Raw genomic sequence first — 19,432 nt, forward strand, 5'->3', positions numbered from 1 at the left:
ATAGTTCCTTTTCCGTTATTCCCCAGTGTATGAGGGGCTTACCTGCACATTGTCACACATGTACATGTACTGGCCTATGGCCCTCAGTGAATACTAGTTGCTCATTCTCAACAATTTTGTCGTCGTCGCGTTCCTGTCGTTCCAAAGAGTGAACAAATTACACAAATGCAAGATAGTATCAGGGAAATGGAGTAGGGGTAAGAGAAGCGAAGCCTACGAGCAGATTGAGCTCTTTAGCTGGATGGACAGAAGATTCACATTCAGTTGAGCTTGGGAGAGGCTCCGGTAACTCAACATTATTACCATCCTCGTCCTCATCATCGCCATCTCCATAACCCTAGAACCTTTCTGTTAACCATTAAACATTCCCATGACAATTCCTAGTGGAATGTTTTTCTCAAATGTTGGGACCCAATGAAGTCTCAGTTTTAACCCCACTTGCAAATGAGTTTTTTTAGTTGTAATTTGAGTTGCAACTTAGAATTCTACAGTTTTAAGTGGGGTTGCAAATGAGTTTTTTCAGTTATCATTTTTTTTTGGTTGTAACTGAGATTTCTACAGTTGCAAACGAGGTTGCAACTGAGATTTCTACAGTTGCAAGTGAGGTTGCAACTTTGTTTTTTTTTCCAGTTACGATTAGTGTTGCCGCTATGATTTTTCTAGCTACAAGTGTGGTTGCAACTGATATTTCTATAAATTGCAATCGCAAGTGTGGTTGAAAGTGAGATTTTTTTCTAGTTACATGTAGGGTTGGAGCTGATAATTTCCCAGTTACAAATAAAGCTGAAGAAAAAATGTTCTAAAGCTGACAAGAGTGTCGTTGCACAGGAGAGCAGATGGCTTGTGTTATAGGCATAATGGTTAAAATCTATCCAAATTATCTTATGATGAAGGCAGAATGGCAGATTATTAGATCGTTCCATCCTGCTAATTCTGAAATAACACATGGATCTAGGGCACCTAGTTGCCAAACTGATCAATCCAGGCAATAGATACAAGATCACCTTATGTTGTTGTACCTTTCATTGAGAAAACTATGATCACAGGCCCACTACTTTAGTCATGCATTGTTTTTATGCTAGAATGAGAAAAACTGCTAAGCTGAGGAGACCAACGAAATCACCGGTCAAGTTACAGTGACAAAATGCTTTTACTGTTTATCTCGGGAAAATATTTGAACCTGTCATCCACAATTCCACATTTAGTACCGTATGATATATTGCATGTATTTTAGGCCATGAACATCTAAAAGTTTCCCAGGACAGACATGTAAAAAGAATAGATCAACAAGCCAAGAGGTAAACTTTTTATTGATGCAAACCATATTTTACATCAAACTGGAAGATACATAGTATCAGGGAACCAAACTAAGAGCATTTCAGCCGTCTCCCCGACGAGGCCCCCGGCAGCCCTTTTTTTCATCCGGACAGCGAAAAATGGCCCAATCACGCCCACGGGTCCTCGTTTTCGCCCAGATTTGGGCTTCCATCCATCCGGCGAGCCCATGTCAACCCCGCCCCCCCGGGGAGCGCTCGGGGAGTCCGGAGGAAACAATAGCACGGGAATCGTCTGGTGGCCCCGACTTGTCGACGAGGCATTTGGGCTCCTCAGGCCACTTCACGGTCCATTACGGAGGTTCAATGCGTCGATCGATGTGGTTGCCACTACGATGGTTCCCCTTCCCGGCGACTGCACCGTCGCTACTTACGCGGTGGTTGAGCGTCAGCACGCGACCCTAGGCTCGCCGCTGGGAATATGGGCCTCCCAGGCCAAATTTTACATCCATCCGGCGCTAAATAGCGCCGGATTTCGGCCCGGGAGCCCCAACGGCTGGAGATGCTCTAACCAGCTAGTCCTACATCCAGAATGCCGTAGGAGAAAAAGAGGTGATATACTTTGACACTCGATAGGAGTTGGTGGTGGGATTGCTGGTGGTTTGCAGTTCTCCCTTATGACTGTATTTGAGGCCAAACTTGGTTATCAGGAGCATGCAGCCATCACAATCACCAAAAGCATCCTCATACTCCACTTCCTGACGCACCACACACTCCACAATGCAAAACTTGGCGTTGCCCATGTAGGTGAGAGTGGCATCTTGGGCTGCTTGTTTTCTCACGGGGACGCTGCGGAACAACTTCTTCTCCTTGACAATTTTCCAGTCTGGCTGCTCGGTAGCGCTGCGGGAGGCGACTTGGCAGGAGCAGATGTAACCATCCTTGTGGAGGCCAACCCATGCGTCCAGCGTGCTGTCATAGTAGCCTTGGCCCTGGAAAGGCAAGGCCCATCCCCCATGGAACCTCCACTCACATTGCCTGGTGTCAAAGGAGAAGGTCCGGCATCGCAGATTGGACCTGTTGAGCGCGGACATGAAGATGGTGCGTCCATCTGGGTGCATGGCGTAGGAGGTGATCCATTCATCCTCCTTGAATGGCGGTGGCGTGGGCACACTTGTCCAGGACCAGTCCATGGTTGGACTTGGAGACCATGGATCCTCCTCCTCCTTGCCAACAGTGGGTGCCCATGACATCACCTCAAGGGAGTTCCTATGGTAGTATGTCAAGGCATATAGCATGTCGGCAGCAGCCACCGAGATGTGAAAATCGCCGAGCAGTGGAGCTGGGAGAGGAGGGCCGACGGCCAGTCCTGCCCTTTCCGTGTCATAGACAAGGGTGGGAGCGGTGCCACAACGTGGGTTTGTGGCGATGAGGATGTTTCTGCCCAGGACATCGAAGCACATTGGATTACCAGGTACAGGTGACACTAGCCGGAGGACGGGTGGCTGGCGGAGGTCAGCAGTGTCTTGGTCGGCGTCAATCTTGTGGATGCTGAACCCGCTGTCCCAGTCATCCAGCACCAGATAGAGGTGCTGTTTGTGATCAGGCCGTGGCCTTTTGTTTTCCTGCTTCTTCTCCTGTCCCTGCGCCCCCCGCTTAGCCATATCCCTGCTTCGATATGTTGCTTCCTCCGACGACTGTTTGTAAGCAGAGAGTATAAGGCCTCTCTAAATACTGGGTCTTTATTGTGGTTGGTGCTTTGGGCGAGTTGTAATCGAATTCGGAGGCAAATATTGTACCTGACCTCAGATCAGAGCCGGAAACTGTCGAATCAGAGCCAGGTGATCTGGAAACTGGGCCGGACGCGGTGGGATCAGATTCAGATGGTCGCCGCCGGTCGCCCAACACCCAAACACCCATCCGGCGGTACATCCTTGTTTAGGTCCAACCGGAGGCGATGGGGCAGTTTGCTTCGGGCGCCCCTCCTCCCCCGACTCTGCCGTCTGCCAGGTCCGGAACCCCCTCCCGCACTTAATGCCTTGTGATTTGGCCTGCTGATCTAGCTATATGCGCTTGTCCTGCACTGGAGTAGTTCCGATCCATGACCTCCTCTGATGATTGATCCATCCATGATGCTTGTTCATGTGTACTACTGATCCCAACTAAGATTTTGGAGTAGCTCATAGCAGATTGCTACAAGTGATATTACCTACTTGTAACTTCAGTGCAGTGAAGATTTTCTGTAATGCTCAATAGCTGGACTCTAAATTATTGTTTTCTCTTCAAACAATAACTTTAGGAGTATTCCCAGCCAAGAATAATTTTAGGAGTGTTTTAACTTCACTGCACATTACTGTTTGCGACAAGTAAAAGTATGTGGATCATGGCAATTTAGTTGCCTGTAATGTACATTGTACAATGGAATAACCTGCAGACGCAGAGTATACTGGATTTTGTCGATTATTCTCTTCTGCTGCCTGGTTAGTCTGAACTTGCCATGCAATGGCATTTTGGTTACCTACTGACTGTTTTTGGAATATCTTAAATCCATTGTTACACCTAAAATTTGCAACCTATCCACTGGTCATGTCATAGTACATGCCCTACCCACTTTGCAGTGTCCAGCTCTAGCAATCCATGGCCAATCAATCAGATTTGTCCTCCAAAAGGAAGACTGGTCTCAGCAGGTTAACCATCCACTGTCATGTCATTAAGTACAGTATGTGGACCTTGGCATGCATCGATTGGTAGTTTTAAGAGTCAAAGTGAGATTTGGATCCCTCTCCCAGTCAATTTATTATTTGTGCTGGTGCAATCTCTGGTTTGGCCCGGAGCATCATGTACTGATTAGTTTTTCTTCGCTTACTAGTTCTCTTGCTAGTTGCTGCAGTCAGATGCAAACTTAGGATTGCTTCTTATTGGCCAATTGATGTTTTCCTTTTACTTTTGCTAGTTGCTGGTGGAAACGAGCTGATTATATCAAAGTGCATTTTGCTGAAAGCATGAATGAGTTCCATCACCTCTTGATCATGGAAGTATGCTCAAATTACTCTATGCTTCTGTTCATTCAATGTCATGTCAAAATGAATTCTGTTGCTAGCTTATTCTGTTTTCTTCTGAACCGCTGAGTTGAGCTGTAGATAGAGCCCAAGAATCCCATGTGCGTAGACATATTGCTTCTGATTATGATGTGAATATTTAGCTCACACGATCAAGTCAAACACATCGACCAGGGATGCCACTGCAGACAGCCCTCGCCCCTTCCCGACCATGTCGTGGCCGTCAAATGCATCGACCTCGCTCGCACACCCTGCCTGAGTCGAGTCCCATCTTTCATAATCTGCCTGAAATTCTCCTCCTCAGTCAGCCCAGCTCAATTGTTTTAGGCTGGGCCAGAGTCACACATCCAAATGAGGCGCTGGCTCTTCCCTTCCTTCCTTGCAACCCCCCCGGCACGTGCGGGCCATCGGGGCCTCTGGCGGTGCTCACTGAACGCTGCAGTGTGGCGCATGGGGGGAGAAGGGGGAGTGTGAGGGGCATGTCTAGCAGGCGTTCCCTCTTCCCCCCACGCGCCCCTCACGCTGCCTCTTCTCCCTGGGCTGAGTTCCGGTGAGACTGAGGCCACGGAGCAGTGTAAATCTACTGAGATAAGAGAAGGGCCTGTTGCAGGGTCGCTACAGCGGTGGCGCGTGCTGATATGTGGCATGGCGGCAGTAGGTGTGGCGGTTAGCCGATGCTTGGTGGCGGAGCGGCGCCATGGGTCACAAGGGGCCGGGAACGGTGCGGTCGGGACCTGGGGTTGCTTTTTCTTTTCTCTTTCTTTTCCATGTGAACAACGAACCGGTACTTCTATTTGGCAGTGGCAAACAGCATAATAATTCCTAACTCTGCAGGGTAGAATTGGAAATAAAAATGACATACCGCAAGAAGCGTTACTGCTTTTTTTTAATCAAGTATAGATAACCATGTGGTTGGAAGCTGATATAAATATCTGCTTGATTGGTTACATAGGCATCCTGGCTCTCACTAACTGTTTGCAAGAATATGCCCTACAGGCTACAACGCTTCAATCTTCTTAGTATTTCATATGTTCTCCTTTTATTTGCATGATTTCCTTACAAGGTTCATTGATTCAGTTAACAAAATAATCAGTCCATTCGCAGAGAAATTGTGACCTCTATGATCCTTTTCATTTACCTATATTTGGGCAACATACATTCACTTGGCATTATGCTGTAGCTAATTTTATTGGCAGTTTTAAGCGTTAAACACTACTATTTCCTAGCTTATCCATGTTCTATTGCTTTTTTTTTTTTGCTTCATTCCGAGTAACATATAGTGAATCTGCATTGTATAATTTCAGGCACATGAGTTTGGTCAGTGGACTGCTTGGTATGTTTCAAGGAGGTGTGCTCTGGTATCCCACCCCCCATCGACCATCAAAGTTGAAAGTTAGCCCATCAAGGGGTATCGGGAGATCCTAGCCGTCCACAGGGGCCAAAGTATATTCCCTATTTTACTTCAAGTTGCAGTTCATGTGAGAGAAAAGAAGGTCCCCAAAGCTGAAGAAGTTATTAGCCGTTACACTGGGAAGCATCCTGATAATTCTAAAGAAGTCCTCATTGCACTTGCCCAGATTGCTGCTAGTGCAAACCATTTTCAAATCGCTGCTGAGTCGCTGTCTAAAATGTTTGCATCCACAACATGCCTGCTACAGTTGCTACACTAGTAGCTCTAAAAGAGCATCTAAGTGACTCTAATGGTGCTACTTCTGTACTTGATACTGCTATCCATTGGTGGAAGAATGGCATGACAGAGGATAACAAGTTAGACGTGTTCATGAGGGAGGCTGCTTCATTTAAACTCAATCATGGGCGTGATGAAGAGGCTTGTCAACTGTATGAGGAACTTGTGAAGAGCCATGGGAGCACGGAAGCGTTGGCTGGGTTAGTCGCAACTTCAGCTCGCACAGACCTTGAGAAAGCAGAGCTATATGAGAAGCTGAAACCATTGCCTGGTCTTAAGGGAATTAACGTCGAGAGCCTGGAGAAGACATCTGGTGCAAGACATGTAGACCAAGCCGTGAAGGTGGATGCTCCTGAGGAAGTGAAAAAGCAAAAGGCTAAGAAGAGGAAGAGGAAGCCTAAATATCCAAAGAACTTTGATCCAGCGAACCCAGGGCCACCCCCAGATCCTGAGAGATGGCTGCCCAAGAGGGAGAGGTCGAGTTACCGTCCAAAGAGGAATAAGAGGGTCCAGGTCAGAGGTGCCCAGGGTTCTGCGAGTAAGCATGATGCAGCTGCTGCCAATGCTGGTGGTGCCTCTTTGAAAGCAAACCAATCCACCACCTCAGCAAAGGCTCCAGAACCACCGAAGGGCAACAAGTCCCGTAATAAAAAATCGAGGAGATAGGTGTCAAATTTGTTGTCACAATATAACAATACAGAAAAAAGACATTGTCCATTTAGTATGTTGACTTGCTTTTATTTTTTTGTTATTCGCATTGGAGCCCTCTGCTGTGCTTGTAGAATCATCTTTATGGTGACCTGAGCCTAGACTGTTGCAAATTTTGTTGAGACTAGCTATGACATACATGGTTGAACATTTTTGTTTGAATGCTCCCCCAAAACCAAATACCCTAAATCCTAAAACATTGTTAATACCAGGGCAGTGATTTGTTGCACATGCAACTCACGAAATCAGAACCCTGCAAGTGCTCTCCACTCTGCCAAAATAAAAGGCTTATTTTCAAGCATCTTTGTGAACAGAAATAGCCAGTATGCTCTTTTCCCCATGCCCAGCACTACGCAAGTTTCTTTTCTAGCAACACTTCTTGATCTGGGAAACCTTTGGGTGCAAACACAAACGGAATTGATGGTCTCAAGCACGTACAATAGTAAAATGAGGTTCAGATGATACGTAGATTCATGCACCTCCTACTCTAATGAGATAAATATACAACATCTCTCCGAGCACTCATCAGCTGAAAGCAGCATCTATACTACTGCTGGACAAGTGCTACTACAGCTACAGCTACAAGTTCAGGTTATGTCATGCAGTTAACACTCATACTTTTACCATATGCACACCATATTTGCCAAGCTACTGCAGTAGCTCACAGCCTGGTCAATCAACAGACATAACTAAATCCTATTGTCATTCAACAGAGAGTTGACATCCGGGGTCACGACAAGATGCCGTTTCTCGATGTCCCCGAGCTGGCAGCAATGTTTCTTTTTAGTGTTCATGGCTACTGCGTGTTGTGTCATCCCACATTCAGTACCCGGGTTCACCTGCAATGGAAGAACCTAAGCAGTAAGGACCATACATATGGATATTTGCTAGATCCTACTGTAAATGTTAAAAGAATAATGTAGAAGACAGAAACTAACATCAAACAAGGCATCTCCCAACTTCATCTTGACCTTGCCACTCTTGTACACCAGCATCTTGCCCATATACCCTCCTGGCAAATCATTCAGACTGTATCCTTCTTTCACCTCCTTCACTATGGACCTTCCATTCCTTTCAACTACAGTGGTTGATGTTCTTAGCAAAGGAAGAGATTTCGGCAACTGGAATAAGAACATTCTTGTTTTGTCGTCGCGTTCCTGTCATTCCAAAGAGTGAACAAATTACACAAATGCAAGATAGTATCAGGGAAATGTTGTAGGGCTCAGAGAAGCCTACGAGCAGTTCGAGCTCTTGTGCTGGATGGACGGAAGATTCACATTCAGTTGAGCTTGGGAGAGGCTCCGGTAACTCCACATCATCGTCATCTTCGTCCTCATCATCGTCATCTTCATAACCATAGAACCTTTCTGTTAACCATTAAAACATTCCCATGACAATTCCTGGTGGAATGTTTTTGTTAAATTTTTGGACCCAATAAAGTCTCAAAATACCTGCATTGGCTGCAACAGGAGGGGCTCTAGGGATTTGAAGTGCCCTCTTCTGTTAAAGGAAGTACAGACCAAAAGAGGAACATAAATCATGTGTCTGTCATGACAAGGAAACTCTACATTTTTTCTAACAGAGTGATGCTGAACCCTGAGAGAATTTTGGTGAACTCACCGGTTGAGCTCGCTTCTGCCCTCCTGGCTGCACCGGTGGTAAGCTAACTTTGGCTGCAGAAGGAACTGCTGAGTTGGAATCCTGTGCCGATTGCTCATCTGCAAACCGAATACAGAGAGTAATGTAGGCTTTGTCATGTTTAAGAAAGATTGCTGATTAAATGCTGATGTCATGCGAATTGTTCTGATTTGATCTGAAGACTTATCGCCCTTTATTCACAATAACAGCCTTATAATTAGATCTAATTATAAGTGTGGCAGTAAAGAAAACCAGACAAACCTTTTATAACACGCAAGGTTTTTGCATCTCCTCGGCCTGCCTGAAAAGAGGTAAAGAACAAACAGACGGTGAGCGCTAGACGGCTAGACCGAAAGGAACAACTTCCTCCTGAGTAAACAACACTATATAGTATATACTACTCCATCTGACCCCAATCCCAAGATATATAAAACACATGAATAATAAATTACCCTCAGTGTCTTCAGCAACTCTGCATCAACTGGGTTTGTCTCTTCCACTCGTGGCCTGAAAGAGCAGAGCATGCTTTGCTTATGTAAAATTTGACATGCTAAGGTGAAGAAGCCCGAGATATGTTACTAGCAGCTCAAGTCAAGGGGAAGTGTACTTTTGTGCAGTTGACTTCTTCGGCTTCTGTCGTGGCACTTTTGGTTTGAACCTCAGCTTCCGTGGCTACCGAAGTCCAAGAACAAGAAAGCACCTATCAGTACACAGGCTCACTGACCGCTAAAGGAAGCACAGTTTGCAGAACCCACCTTGATAGGACGACGGCCTCTCTTGGAGGTGCCACCTGCATCCATTCTCTGCTTGCTCCCTGTTAATGAAAGGAATGTGGACTTGGTTAATTGTTGCAGTCTTGGATGGTTTGAGGAGGTGCACGTTGTAGATAGAATTCAGTCCCAGGAATCAGCGTGCTCTGCGTATCTCCCAAGTCCAACTGTCAGATTTCCCGTTACATGCTACCAGTACACAGCTAGAATTCCGGCCACAGAAATGCGAACAAGCACAGCCCCAGGTCGTGGTGAAGCGCTACCGGAAGCACGCGAGCACCATTAGTTCCATAGGCGGAGAGTCTTGGAAACTGGAGGCAGAGCCAGGCAGAGAGAATGGGGAAAAACTTCTAGAGCTGACTTAGCCGGCCATCAGAAATTCAGAAGCAAGCAAAGCAAGAGCCAAAATTGTGGCAGAAATAACACAACCTAGCTAACTGGCCATCAGAAATCTCATGTAGCTAGCTCTTGCTCAGCGCCCATGGATTCCGATTCCCCATTCTTCAGCTCACGAAGCTAATACTACAACAAGCAGAATTTTGCAGCTCGGAAAGCATAATTCTGAAATTCATCGCTCGGAGGTACACATACCAGCTGCAGGGACGAGCGCTAGCTCGAGATCTCCAGCTCCGGAGAAACGGACGCTCCCCTGAGCTGCAGTCGCTGGCCTGCTCTGCAGCTACCGATGCTGCTTCGAGATGTTTAGGAGGGAAGCCTCGTGAGACTTTTTACAGTAGACAGCGGCGGACCCACAAGTCAGCGACCTTTGGGTTGAAGAGCGGGTGCACGCAGCCAGGCAGAGGAGGTTAGCGGGAGGATCGGGTGAGGCGGGTACATGGTGAGCGACTGGCTCAGAAGAAACGAGGTTTGTGGCAGGGTGGACACGTGTCATCTTGTGACGTGAGCCGCATGGGTGGTTACATACGTCAATGCTGCAGGGGATCTGATCGGGTCGCGCGTTGCAACCGGACGGACTTGACGACGTTTCAAGTCCGCAACAGTGGGAGCGAAAAGGAGGTAAAGAAGTCCGCCGGTTGATTGGTTTGTCTAAGGGCATTTCGGACGGGCCAAATGGTCGAAATTGTCTGGGTATCCGTTTGCGTCGAGGGGTGGCTCCAGCGGCACGACGCATAATTTTTTTTTTTCATGCATACACCATAATTTACATGATAATAAAAAGGACATAAAAAAGCCAGAAAGGGGTAATAAAATAGGCGCTGTCTACTGGTCGTCGTCGCTGACGAGGTCAATCAGCTGCGGCGTCGGCCATAGAAGCTCGTACGCCGGCGGTGGAGGAGGTACCGCCGCACTGGCAGGAAGCTGTGGCCAGGGATTCCACGCCGGAGCAGCGGGCGGAGCGTGGACGTTGGAACGCGTCGGCGTGGCGGAGGAGTCGCCGGCCTCCTCGCGTGAGCGCCGACTCGCGGAGCCGGATTGCGAGCCCGTCCCACAAAGCGAGCTCGTTGAGCTCGTCCTGCTCGGCTGCTGGCCGGTGCCATGGCAATGGCCTCCTCCTATGAAATGTCCGGCGGCTGGTTCTCCGGATCCCACGCCGGTCCGCCGTCGTCGTGGTCGTACTGCGGCATGGTCACGTCGCCGTCCTCGTCCTCGTCCGCGTCCTCGTGGTCGTTCTCTTCTTCTTCGGCGGCGATCGCTCGAAGTAGTCTACGTCGGCGAGGTAGGCAGCGCGGCGCCGCGCGTCGAACTCCCAAGCCCCGAAGGAAATCCAGTTGTAGGAGTTTAGCGCGTACGCCGGATCCTCCCGCAGATCCGGAGACAACACCGCGCGGCGGCGCCGCTCTCGGCCCGAGCGCGACACGGGGGGACCGGCACGCGCCGCGAGTTCAGGTACCAGCCCCCTCCCGGCAAGTTCGCGCCCGGCCATGGTACCGGCCGGTTTTCCTCCCACAGCTGCCGAGCGAGGTCAACGCGGACGTACCGGCCGACCCGTGCTTTCTTGCCGGAACGCGAGCCGCTAACCTCCTGGTCGTTCTTCGTCTTCCGGAACGGCCAGCATTTCTTCCCCATGGCGTCCGCGTGGTGGCTACTGTGGGATTTTGCCAATGGTTCTGGTCGCGGAAATGGGCGCCGGTAGCGTCCCTTTAAGAGGCCATCTCGCCTTCAATGGCCTGCTAGTGCAACGCCTACTAGCTGCGCACGCTCGCGGAAGCCGAGGCACGCCATTAACGCGGCTCCTGCAAAGGCTGCAGCGCGCCGCCCAGAAGTAATACCGCGGAAGACGAAGCAGTTGTGCCGCTGCCAGGCGGGCCCGGTGGGGAAGCGAGCGGACACTTTGCGCGTCCGCCGAGCGTCCGCCGAGACGCAAACCTGACGCATATTTGGGTCAGGTTTGCGTCTCCGCGGACGGCCCGGTCACTTTGCGTCGCCCCGCTGGAACAGGCCCCAAACGCATTTCCGGTCACGGCGGACACAAATGGTCGCTCAGCGTCCGTTTGCATCGCGCCGCTGGAGATGCCCTGAGGTACGAGAGTTCCTGCGTGGGCCCGGCGGATCAGCCACCGTGGCAGATTGGTCTCATTGGCAGCTTTTCTTGCACGGTTAACCACGACTCGATCAGAAATTACTTGCAGCCCCGATCAGTCTGTTCGTTTGAGATTTTTTCCTTGAGATAAGGGGTTTCCCTCCCGATTTGTTTTTCTTTTGGAGACTACACCATGACGCCATCAACAACACCAGAAGGTTGTTCATGCTGCGAAGAAGAGGTGGCGGCTCCTCAGAAACGAAAGCCTATTCTTCCGTTTGCATCCAAAGAGGCAATGGCTTCGGGAAGCCAAAAAAAACAAACCCACAGAAAAGCATAGCTACGCGCCATCTACCATGTTCCTCCTTAATCTTCGACTTGATCGCTGTCGGTGACAGAGTAGCTCCGTTGAAGACCACATCATTTGAGTGGCTCCAGATGCACAAAAAGACCAACGAAATGGCTATCTACATATCCCTGCGATGGGTGTGGGGGCAAGAGCATGACGTCCACCACACTGGGTTGTCTGGTTGCCCGCTACCCTAGCGGGCAACTGGTCCAACCTATCCCATCTTCGAAGCGCCGACGCCTAGATCTGATCACGAGCGACCATGCAACCCAGCAACAAATGTTGCATGGACTCCGGTTCTTTGGCCGCCAAAGGGCAGGCTGCTGGGTGGGGAAGTCCTTGGTGTTCAAGTCCGTAGGCCATTCATCACCCTGTTCCTCACCCCTAGCCATGCAAAGAACTTGCAGCTACCCCTCGGGTGCCAAATATAATCAGCCACCGGTTAGGGTGGGAAGTCGGAATAAAAAAATCGGTTTGGTTTTTCTTTTATTTGAACAAATTTGGTTTTTAAGAATGGTAACCGAGATCGGCATGAAAACTTAGGAAAGCGAAGCTTTGGTTAACCGATAAATTTGGTCGGTTTCGGTTAAAACCGAATAAACCAACTCACTTGAACAAATAATAGGCGTCACCAAAGAAAGCACATAGTGATTCACATATCAAAAGAAAAAGCATCAACTGCGTAAGAAATGCGACACTCGTGGGCTCGTGCCTCGTGGCCTTGGTGCATCATTCCTGAGAGATTAAAATAAAGGGTAGCTAAGATTATGATCCACGTGTTCTATTGTGCAGGTTTCATGTTATGTTCAGCCAAAAACCTTGTACATCAACAACCAAAGTCATACACCAAACAATTTGTGAAACATCCAACACAACTAAGCCAAATTGACGGTAGGTTGCTCAATTCGGTCTCTTGTTCGGTTGCTGGGGCTGAAAACTAAATTCTACCAAATTTAATCCAGTTAGTATAAACAGAGACCGAAAACATAGCGGGTAATGGAAAAATGAGATGTGGATTAGTTCAGTTTCAGCTTCGGTTCGGTTTTCGGTTTCACGGTTTTTATGCCCACCCGTAGCAGCGGGGCTCTCGTCATGCCCTTGAAGAAGGCATCATAGGCAGACGTTAGCAGTAGACTCCATCACTGAATATGTTGGCCAGCCGGTTGCCACGAGTAAAAAACTGAGGTCAACAGATACAACTGAGATACGTATTGATATACTAGCAGAACAACAGAGTAAAAAGATACGTGTTGATATCAAGGGCGCAAAATTTGAGCTGTCCGCCATATGGAAGCTAGTATATATATATGGAACTGTGATTTACTACAATTAATGAGATAAAATGGCAATGCACTAGGGTAATGCCTGAATCGAATATCTATCGTATCCTAGCAAATCTAGTTTCCTTGGTACGCGTCGACCTACTGCTGGATGTTGTGTGTAGAGACCGCCGAGCTCTGATCCGTTTCTGTCGCCGCAATGGAAACTTCTTCCGCGGCAACAGCAGGTGGCGCCGGCACGATGTCGAAGCCAAAAATCCTCAGGACGACCTGCGCAGGCGCAACAATAGGCTGCGGTTGCGCTATTTCCACGGCGGCGGGGGGCGGCATCGGCAGCGACAGTGTCAGCGCTGTAGCAAGCTCGATCGCCGACACCTTGGGTACTTCCATGGCGTCGGGTGGCATCTTCTGGGACTGCGCGAGCGCTGACGCGAGCTCGCCCGCCGACACGTTGGGTCTAGCGCCGCGCTTCTTGGGGATCACCTTGCCCACGAAGTGCTTCCTCATGTGCCCGCCGAGCTGCACTCCCGTCGTGAATACTCGGGGGCATTTGTCGCAAGGGTGCAGCTTCGCCGGCTTGGCGGCGGCGGTTTGGGCGTTCTGCCTGTTCTTGTGGCCTGCCATGTGGCCGCCGAGCCCCTGGTGCGTGGCGTACCGAAGATGGCACCCTTCCTCCTTGCAGGGCCACCAGCCATCCGCGTCCTGTGCCGGAGCAGCTGGGTGCTTAACTTGATGCGCGGCGGGCTGGAGGATTTGCGGCGGCGCCGCTGCGAGTTGACCTTGGGCGACGGCGGGCTGATCTTGGGCGAGGACGACAGACTGAGGCGTGGCGGGCTGGTGTCCTTGGTTGAACTGCGGCGAAGAGGCCGGGTGCACGACGATCTGGTTCTGGTCGGGAGGATTGCCCTCTGCAACAACAACAATGGCCATGGAGTCGTCATTGTGAGGATTGTGCTCGGCTCTGGTTGCGAAGGCTATGGGCATGGGGTCGATGACGGGCTCCGCAACCACAATGGCCATGGAATCGACCGCCTCCTCGCTCACGGGAGAAGTGGACCTGCCTCCGACGGAGCCCCGCTTGCCGGTGACGGCCCAACCAACGCTGATCGCCGGCGCCACCGCTGGCAGCTTCTTATTCCTCTTCTGGCGTCCGTGCAGATCGTGGACGCGCATGTGTCCGCTCCTAGCCTGCACGCTTCCGAAGGCCCTCCTGCAGACGGGGCAGTGGAACGTCGCGAGTGCGGGCGCGCCGTCATTACCGGCGTCGATGTCGCTGATGGTCCCGTCCGAGTCGCACTCGCACGAGGGCGTGGGCGAAGGCAGGGCACCCACGCCACCAACAGCAACGATGGTTTCCCCTTCAAGGCGCTGACGCTTAATCTGCGGCCGGCCCTCCTCATGGACGTCGTCGCGTCGATGCTGGAGCACGTAGCGGTAGTCGTCGGAGCCGGCAACGAACTCGCCCTCCTCGATCTCGTCTCCCTCCTCGTGGTCGGAGCGACGGCGGCGGCTGGAGCGGGACTGATCGGCAGAATCGTCGGCGGCCATTGGCACCGAGCTCGAGAGCAATGACGGTGCTATCTAGGGTTTGCTTGTGGCGGTGTGTGTGGGGGAAGATAGAGAGATCTAATCGATGAGAGTCGATCTCCCGGTGTTGTACTTGTGGGTGGGGGATTGGGGAGGGCGGCGGCAGTCACTCTTTATATGGCGCGAGAGCGCGCTGGAGTAGTGCGTACCACGCGTGGACTCCTCCTACTAGTAAGCAAACTGACCTTGGTCCCTTGCTGTGAGGATTTTGCGAGGTCGAGTTTGTTTTCATCTCGTAATTTGCGCAATCGGAAAAAAATCAATCTCAAACGATATCCAAACTGCCCATGCATGCATGCATACTCCACTGCTGCGTTGTTGGGGTCTTGATTTTTTTCTTGTCCGTCAAGATAGATTAGAGTAGCTAAGAGCATCTCCAACCGAGCGACCCAAACGGACGGTCGTCCGTTTTGGGCCGTTTGGGTGGCCGAGCGGACACCCGAACAGCGGTCCGCGTCCGCGTGTCCGTTTGGGTCGCACGCTGCGCCCAACGCGCGGACGCACCGCATATTCGAAGAAATAGGAAAAATAAATTTAAAATGCAAATTTAAACGAAATTTGATTAAGCATATGCCCTATTTTGGGCAAATTTGTACATAGCCCTATTTTGGGCAAATAAACTAACAAAAGAAGCCCTCTATATGGGCTTTAAATTTAATCTAAAAACCCTATGCTAGGGTTTGGTCGACGACGCGGTGGGCGCCGGTGCGCCGCCTAGTCCGTGTGGGCGTCGTCGGCGTCGGCGTCGACGACGTCCCCGGGCGGCGAGGCACTGTTGTGGCTCGACCGCGCCGGGGACTCCGGCCACGGAGACCACAGGGCCTCCTCCCAGGCGGAGTGGGGGTCCGGAGCCGGCCGCTGCTCCGCCGCAGCAGCACAGAGCTGCACCTTCCTCTCCTGCCAGGCGAGGCGCCTGGCCTGCTGGCGCCTCCCCTCCTCCGCGCGACGCCTGGCCTCCTGCCGCTGCTGCTCCTCGCGGCGGAGCCGGGCCTCCTCGCGCCGCCGCGTCTCTTCCACCTCCCGGCGGGCCTAGGCGAAGGGCTCACAGGCCTCGGCGTCCTCGACCGCCTGCCGGGCCTCCTCCTCCATCGCGGAGGTGCGAATGGCCGCTTGGAGTTGCGACCATTTCGCTTCCTCCTCCGCCACCGAGATGATGAGAGCGGCGCGGAGGTCGGGGTCCTCCTCCGAGGACACCGGCTTGGGCTGCAGCAGCCGGCGGCGCCGGTTGCGGCAATGCCGCGCCACCGCGGGCGGCCTCTCCGATGTGGAGGCCGCCATGGTTCCCTCCGGCCCGTAGAGCCGGTGGCGGACGGCGGCTGCTGCTGGCCTCGTCATCATTGGCTCCGGGAGCGAACCGTCGCTTGGGGGCCATGGCGGTGGTTGCGCTCGGGGAGTGGAGTGGGGACTGGACTGGAGGGACAGATCCCCTCCAGTCCACATTTAATAAGCCTCCCCGGTCACTGACAGGTGGGCCCAAGGGAGACGAGCAGCCAAGCGGCCGGACGCGACCGGACGCCGTGTTGTAGGCATTCCGGGGGAGTTAATGGCATGCACGGTCACACAACTTGTTCTGTATGTGCGCTTAAGCAAAACGAACAAATTGGTCACACAATTTGCGAAACGTGTGCATCCCCGGTCACAAAACGGTTTGATGTCTGGTTTTTGGTACAAAAAAACCAGTCACGCGCAGGCCACGTGAGGTAGACGCGGCAGACAAAATTTACGCAAACCCCCTAATTTTTTCTTCTCCGTTCAACGCAATCCAGTTTGGTCATGTTTGACATCAAAAGGAGAGTCAATTGACAACCTAAAATAATTGTGTTTGGAATAAACATGTTCTAAAATAGCGCATGACCGGTTCTGTGTAGGACTGAACCACGCACCTCACGTGGCTCGCGCGTGACCGGTTTTTGCCAAAAGCCGGACATCAAACCGTTTTGTGACCCAATGTGCACATATTTCGCAAGTTGTGTGATCGGTTAGTTTGTTTTGCACCATGTGTGACTTAAGTGCACATGCGGGACAAGTTGTGTGACCGCGGGTGCCATTAACTCCATTCCGGGGACTCGCACCTCGTTTTCTTTCAAGTATCTTGAGCTTCCTAAAAGAGAAATATATCGGTCCCCTAGCGTAATATCTAGGGTTTTTTTGTCCTCCGACGGCGACGCCGTAGAGAGTCCATGATCTTCTGCCATTACGCATGGCATCATCGAAGGACTCCGCAGGGGAGATGGGTGATGAGAGGGAAGCAGATCCGCATGTTGTTCCCGGAAAAGAAACATCGTCGGGTGCCACCGAGTGGCTCTAGGACTTCGTGGAGGATCTTCTAGGGCGGCTTAACCTAGAAGAAGAAGAGGACGCGGGTTTCAGTCCGGGAGGATGAGGTGAAGGAGCCGGATGAGAAGGCGAAGTGGTTGGCCATTGCGAAGGTACACACTAATCGTGGTTTTAGCCCTAGTGCGCTGTTTGTGGATATGCGATCGGCATGGAACTCAGCCCATGATGTTACGTGGAGGAAGATCAAAGACAACCTGTTTACGATTCAATTCGCGTGTCTCGGTGATTGGAATAAAGCGATGAAGCAAGTCCACGGGTCTTCCGAAACCGGACGAGTAATGATGGAAGAATATGACGGATTTTCAAACCCTATATCGGTGGTTCTTGATAAAATCACGGTGCGGGCTCATGTACTTAAACTGCCGGACATGCTGTTGAAGGAGCCTGTTATTCGTGGTATATGCAGGAACATGGGGGAGATTAAGGAAATGCAAGTTAAATTGCTGGCTGGATATGTGGGGGAATTTGTAAGGCTCCAGGTGAGAATTGATGTGAATAAGAAGCTTACTAGATTCGTCTCGGTGACCAAAGATAAACGAAGGAGTGGTATCAAGTCAAGTATGAGAAACTGCCGACTTTCGTCACAACTGCGGTCACCTTGGACATTGGCATGAGGAGTGTGGTGATGGAGTCCACGATGAGTCCAATTTCGAATGGGGTGATTTTATACTCGGAGGTGGCCGAGGCCCGGGTAGAGGAAGAGGAGGAGGCCGCAGCTTTCCGGGCGCGCTCCGTTCATGGGAAGAGGAAAAGGAAGAATGAGTGAACAAAATGCAGCACTGGGGAAAACAAGGCCGGAGGAGTGATGACATAGGTAAATCTACCTTGGGAGAAACTAATTTGGAAGAGGGTGTCAACCCTAGGAAGCGCTTAAATTTTGATGAGTCAGATTCTAACGAAGGTACTTTGTTGATTACTGTCCGGGAAACAAAGTTTCCGATATAATTGGAAAATTTGATAATGGAGCTATGATACGTCCAATTTGCATCACTATTTTATATCATAATTTGCTGTTATTCATTGATATATTTCATATTGGGACACAATACTTATGTTATTTCATCTATTTTGCATGTTTCATGATTATTTGGAGATCGAGCACCGGAGCCGAGATTCTGCTGGAAAAAGCACCGTCGAGATGCAATATTTCGAAAGATCAGTCGTGGAAGGAAGTTTTACCAAAAATCCTATTTTCCCGGATGACGAAGGAAACCGAGAAGGGGAGCCGAGGTGGACCCAAGGTGGGCCCACACCATAGGGCGGCGCGGCCCATGGCCCGGCCGCGCCACCATGTGGTGTGGGGCCCCCTCGGCCTCTTTCGCCTCCTTTTCTTCGCGAAACCCTTCGTCCCGAAAACCTAAGCCACGAGAGGAATCCTCACGAAGGGTTACGGCCGCCTCGCGGGGCGGAGAACACCGGAGAGAAAAGAGCTCTCCGGCGGGCGAGGAATCCGCCGGGGAAATTCCCTCACGGAGGGGAAATCGACGCCATCGTCACCGTCATCGAGCTGGACATCATCTCCATCACCATCATCATCATCTCCACCATCATCACCGCCATCTCCACCGCTGGACATCGTCACCGCTGTAGCAATTTGGGTTTGATCTTGATTGTTTGATAGGGAAACTCTCCCGGTACTGATTTCTACTTGTTATTGATGCTATTGAGTGAAACCATTGAACCAAGGTTTATGTTCAGATTGTTATCCATCATCACATCACCTCTGATCATGTTCCATATGATGTCTCGTGAGTAGTTCGTTTAGTTCTTGAGGACATGGGTGAAGTCTAAATGTTAGTACTGAACTATGGTTGAGTAATATTCAATGTTATGATATCTAAGTTGTGGTGTTATTCTTCTAGTGGTGTCGTGTGAACGTCGACTACACGACACTTCACCATTTATGGGCCTAGGGGAATGCATCTTGTACTCGTTTGCCAATTGCGGGGTTGCCGGAGTGACGAAACCTAAACCCCCGTTGGTATATCGATGCGGGAGGGATCGCGAGGATCTCAGAGTTTAAGGCTGTGGTTAGATTTATCTTAATTACTTTCTTGTAGTTGCGGATGCTTGCAAGGGGTATAATCACAAGTATGTATTAGTCCTAGGAAGGGCGGTACATTAGCATAGGTTCACCCACACAACACTTATCAAAACAATGAAGATTAATCAGCTGCATGTAGCGAAAGCACTAGACTAAAATCCCGTGTGTCCTCGAGAACGTTTGGTCATTATAAGTAAACAAACCGGCTTGTCCTTTG

At 50.6% G+C, this 19,432-nt stretch overlaps 2 protein-coding genes and 1 long non-coding RNA gene across 3 annotated transcripts; all 3 read right to left on the minus strand.

Annotated features, from left to right (window-relative positions):
- Positions 1-1,855: 1,855 nt before the first annotated feature.
- On the minus strand, positions 1,856-3,094 carry LOC124660024. Its single transcript, XM_047197827.1, has one exon. The coding sequence runs from the start codon at positions 2,936-2,938 to the stop codon at positions 1,856-1,858; it is 1,083 nt and encodes a 360-aa protein (XP_047053783.1). The 5' UTR covers positions 2,939-3,094.
- Positions 3,095-7,128: 4,034 nt separating this feature from the next.
- Positions 7,129-8,121, minus strand: LOC124661273. Its single transcript, XR_006990128.1, has 3 exons — positions 7,965-8,121; positions 7,667-7,885; positions 7,129-7,567 (listed from the first exon to the last, which is right to left on the minus strand). It is a non-coding gene; the product is annotated as an uncharacterized LOC124661273 (long non-coding RNA).
- Positions 8,122-8,177: 56 nt separating this feature from the next.
- Positions 8,178-9,837, minus strand: LOC124662692 (the record flags this gene model as incomplete). Its single annotated transcript, XM_047200499.1, has 7 exons — positions 9,728-9,837; positions 9,122-9,180; positions 8,974-9,038; positions 8,819-8,873; positions 8,628-8,667; positions 8,349-8,446; positions 8,178-8,228 (listed from the first exon to the last, which is right to left on the minus strand). Coding segments are annotated over exons 2-7 (354 nt in total), but the record flags the coding sequence as incomplete, so codon positions are not given.
- Positions 9,838-19,432: the final 9,595 nt, after the last annotated feature.

This window comes from Lolium rigidum, chromosome 6, assembly GCF_022539505.1.
Source record: "Lolium rigidum isolate FL_2022 chromosome 6, APGP_CSIRO_Lrig_0.1, whole genome shotgun sequence".
NCBI lineage: Eukaryota > Viridiplantae > Streptophyta > Magnoliopsida > Poales > Poaceae > Lolium > Lolium rigidum.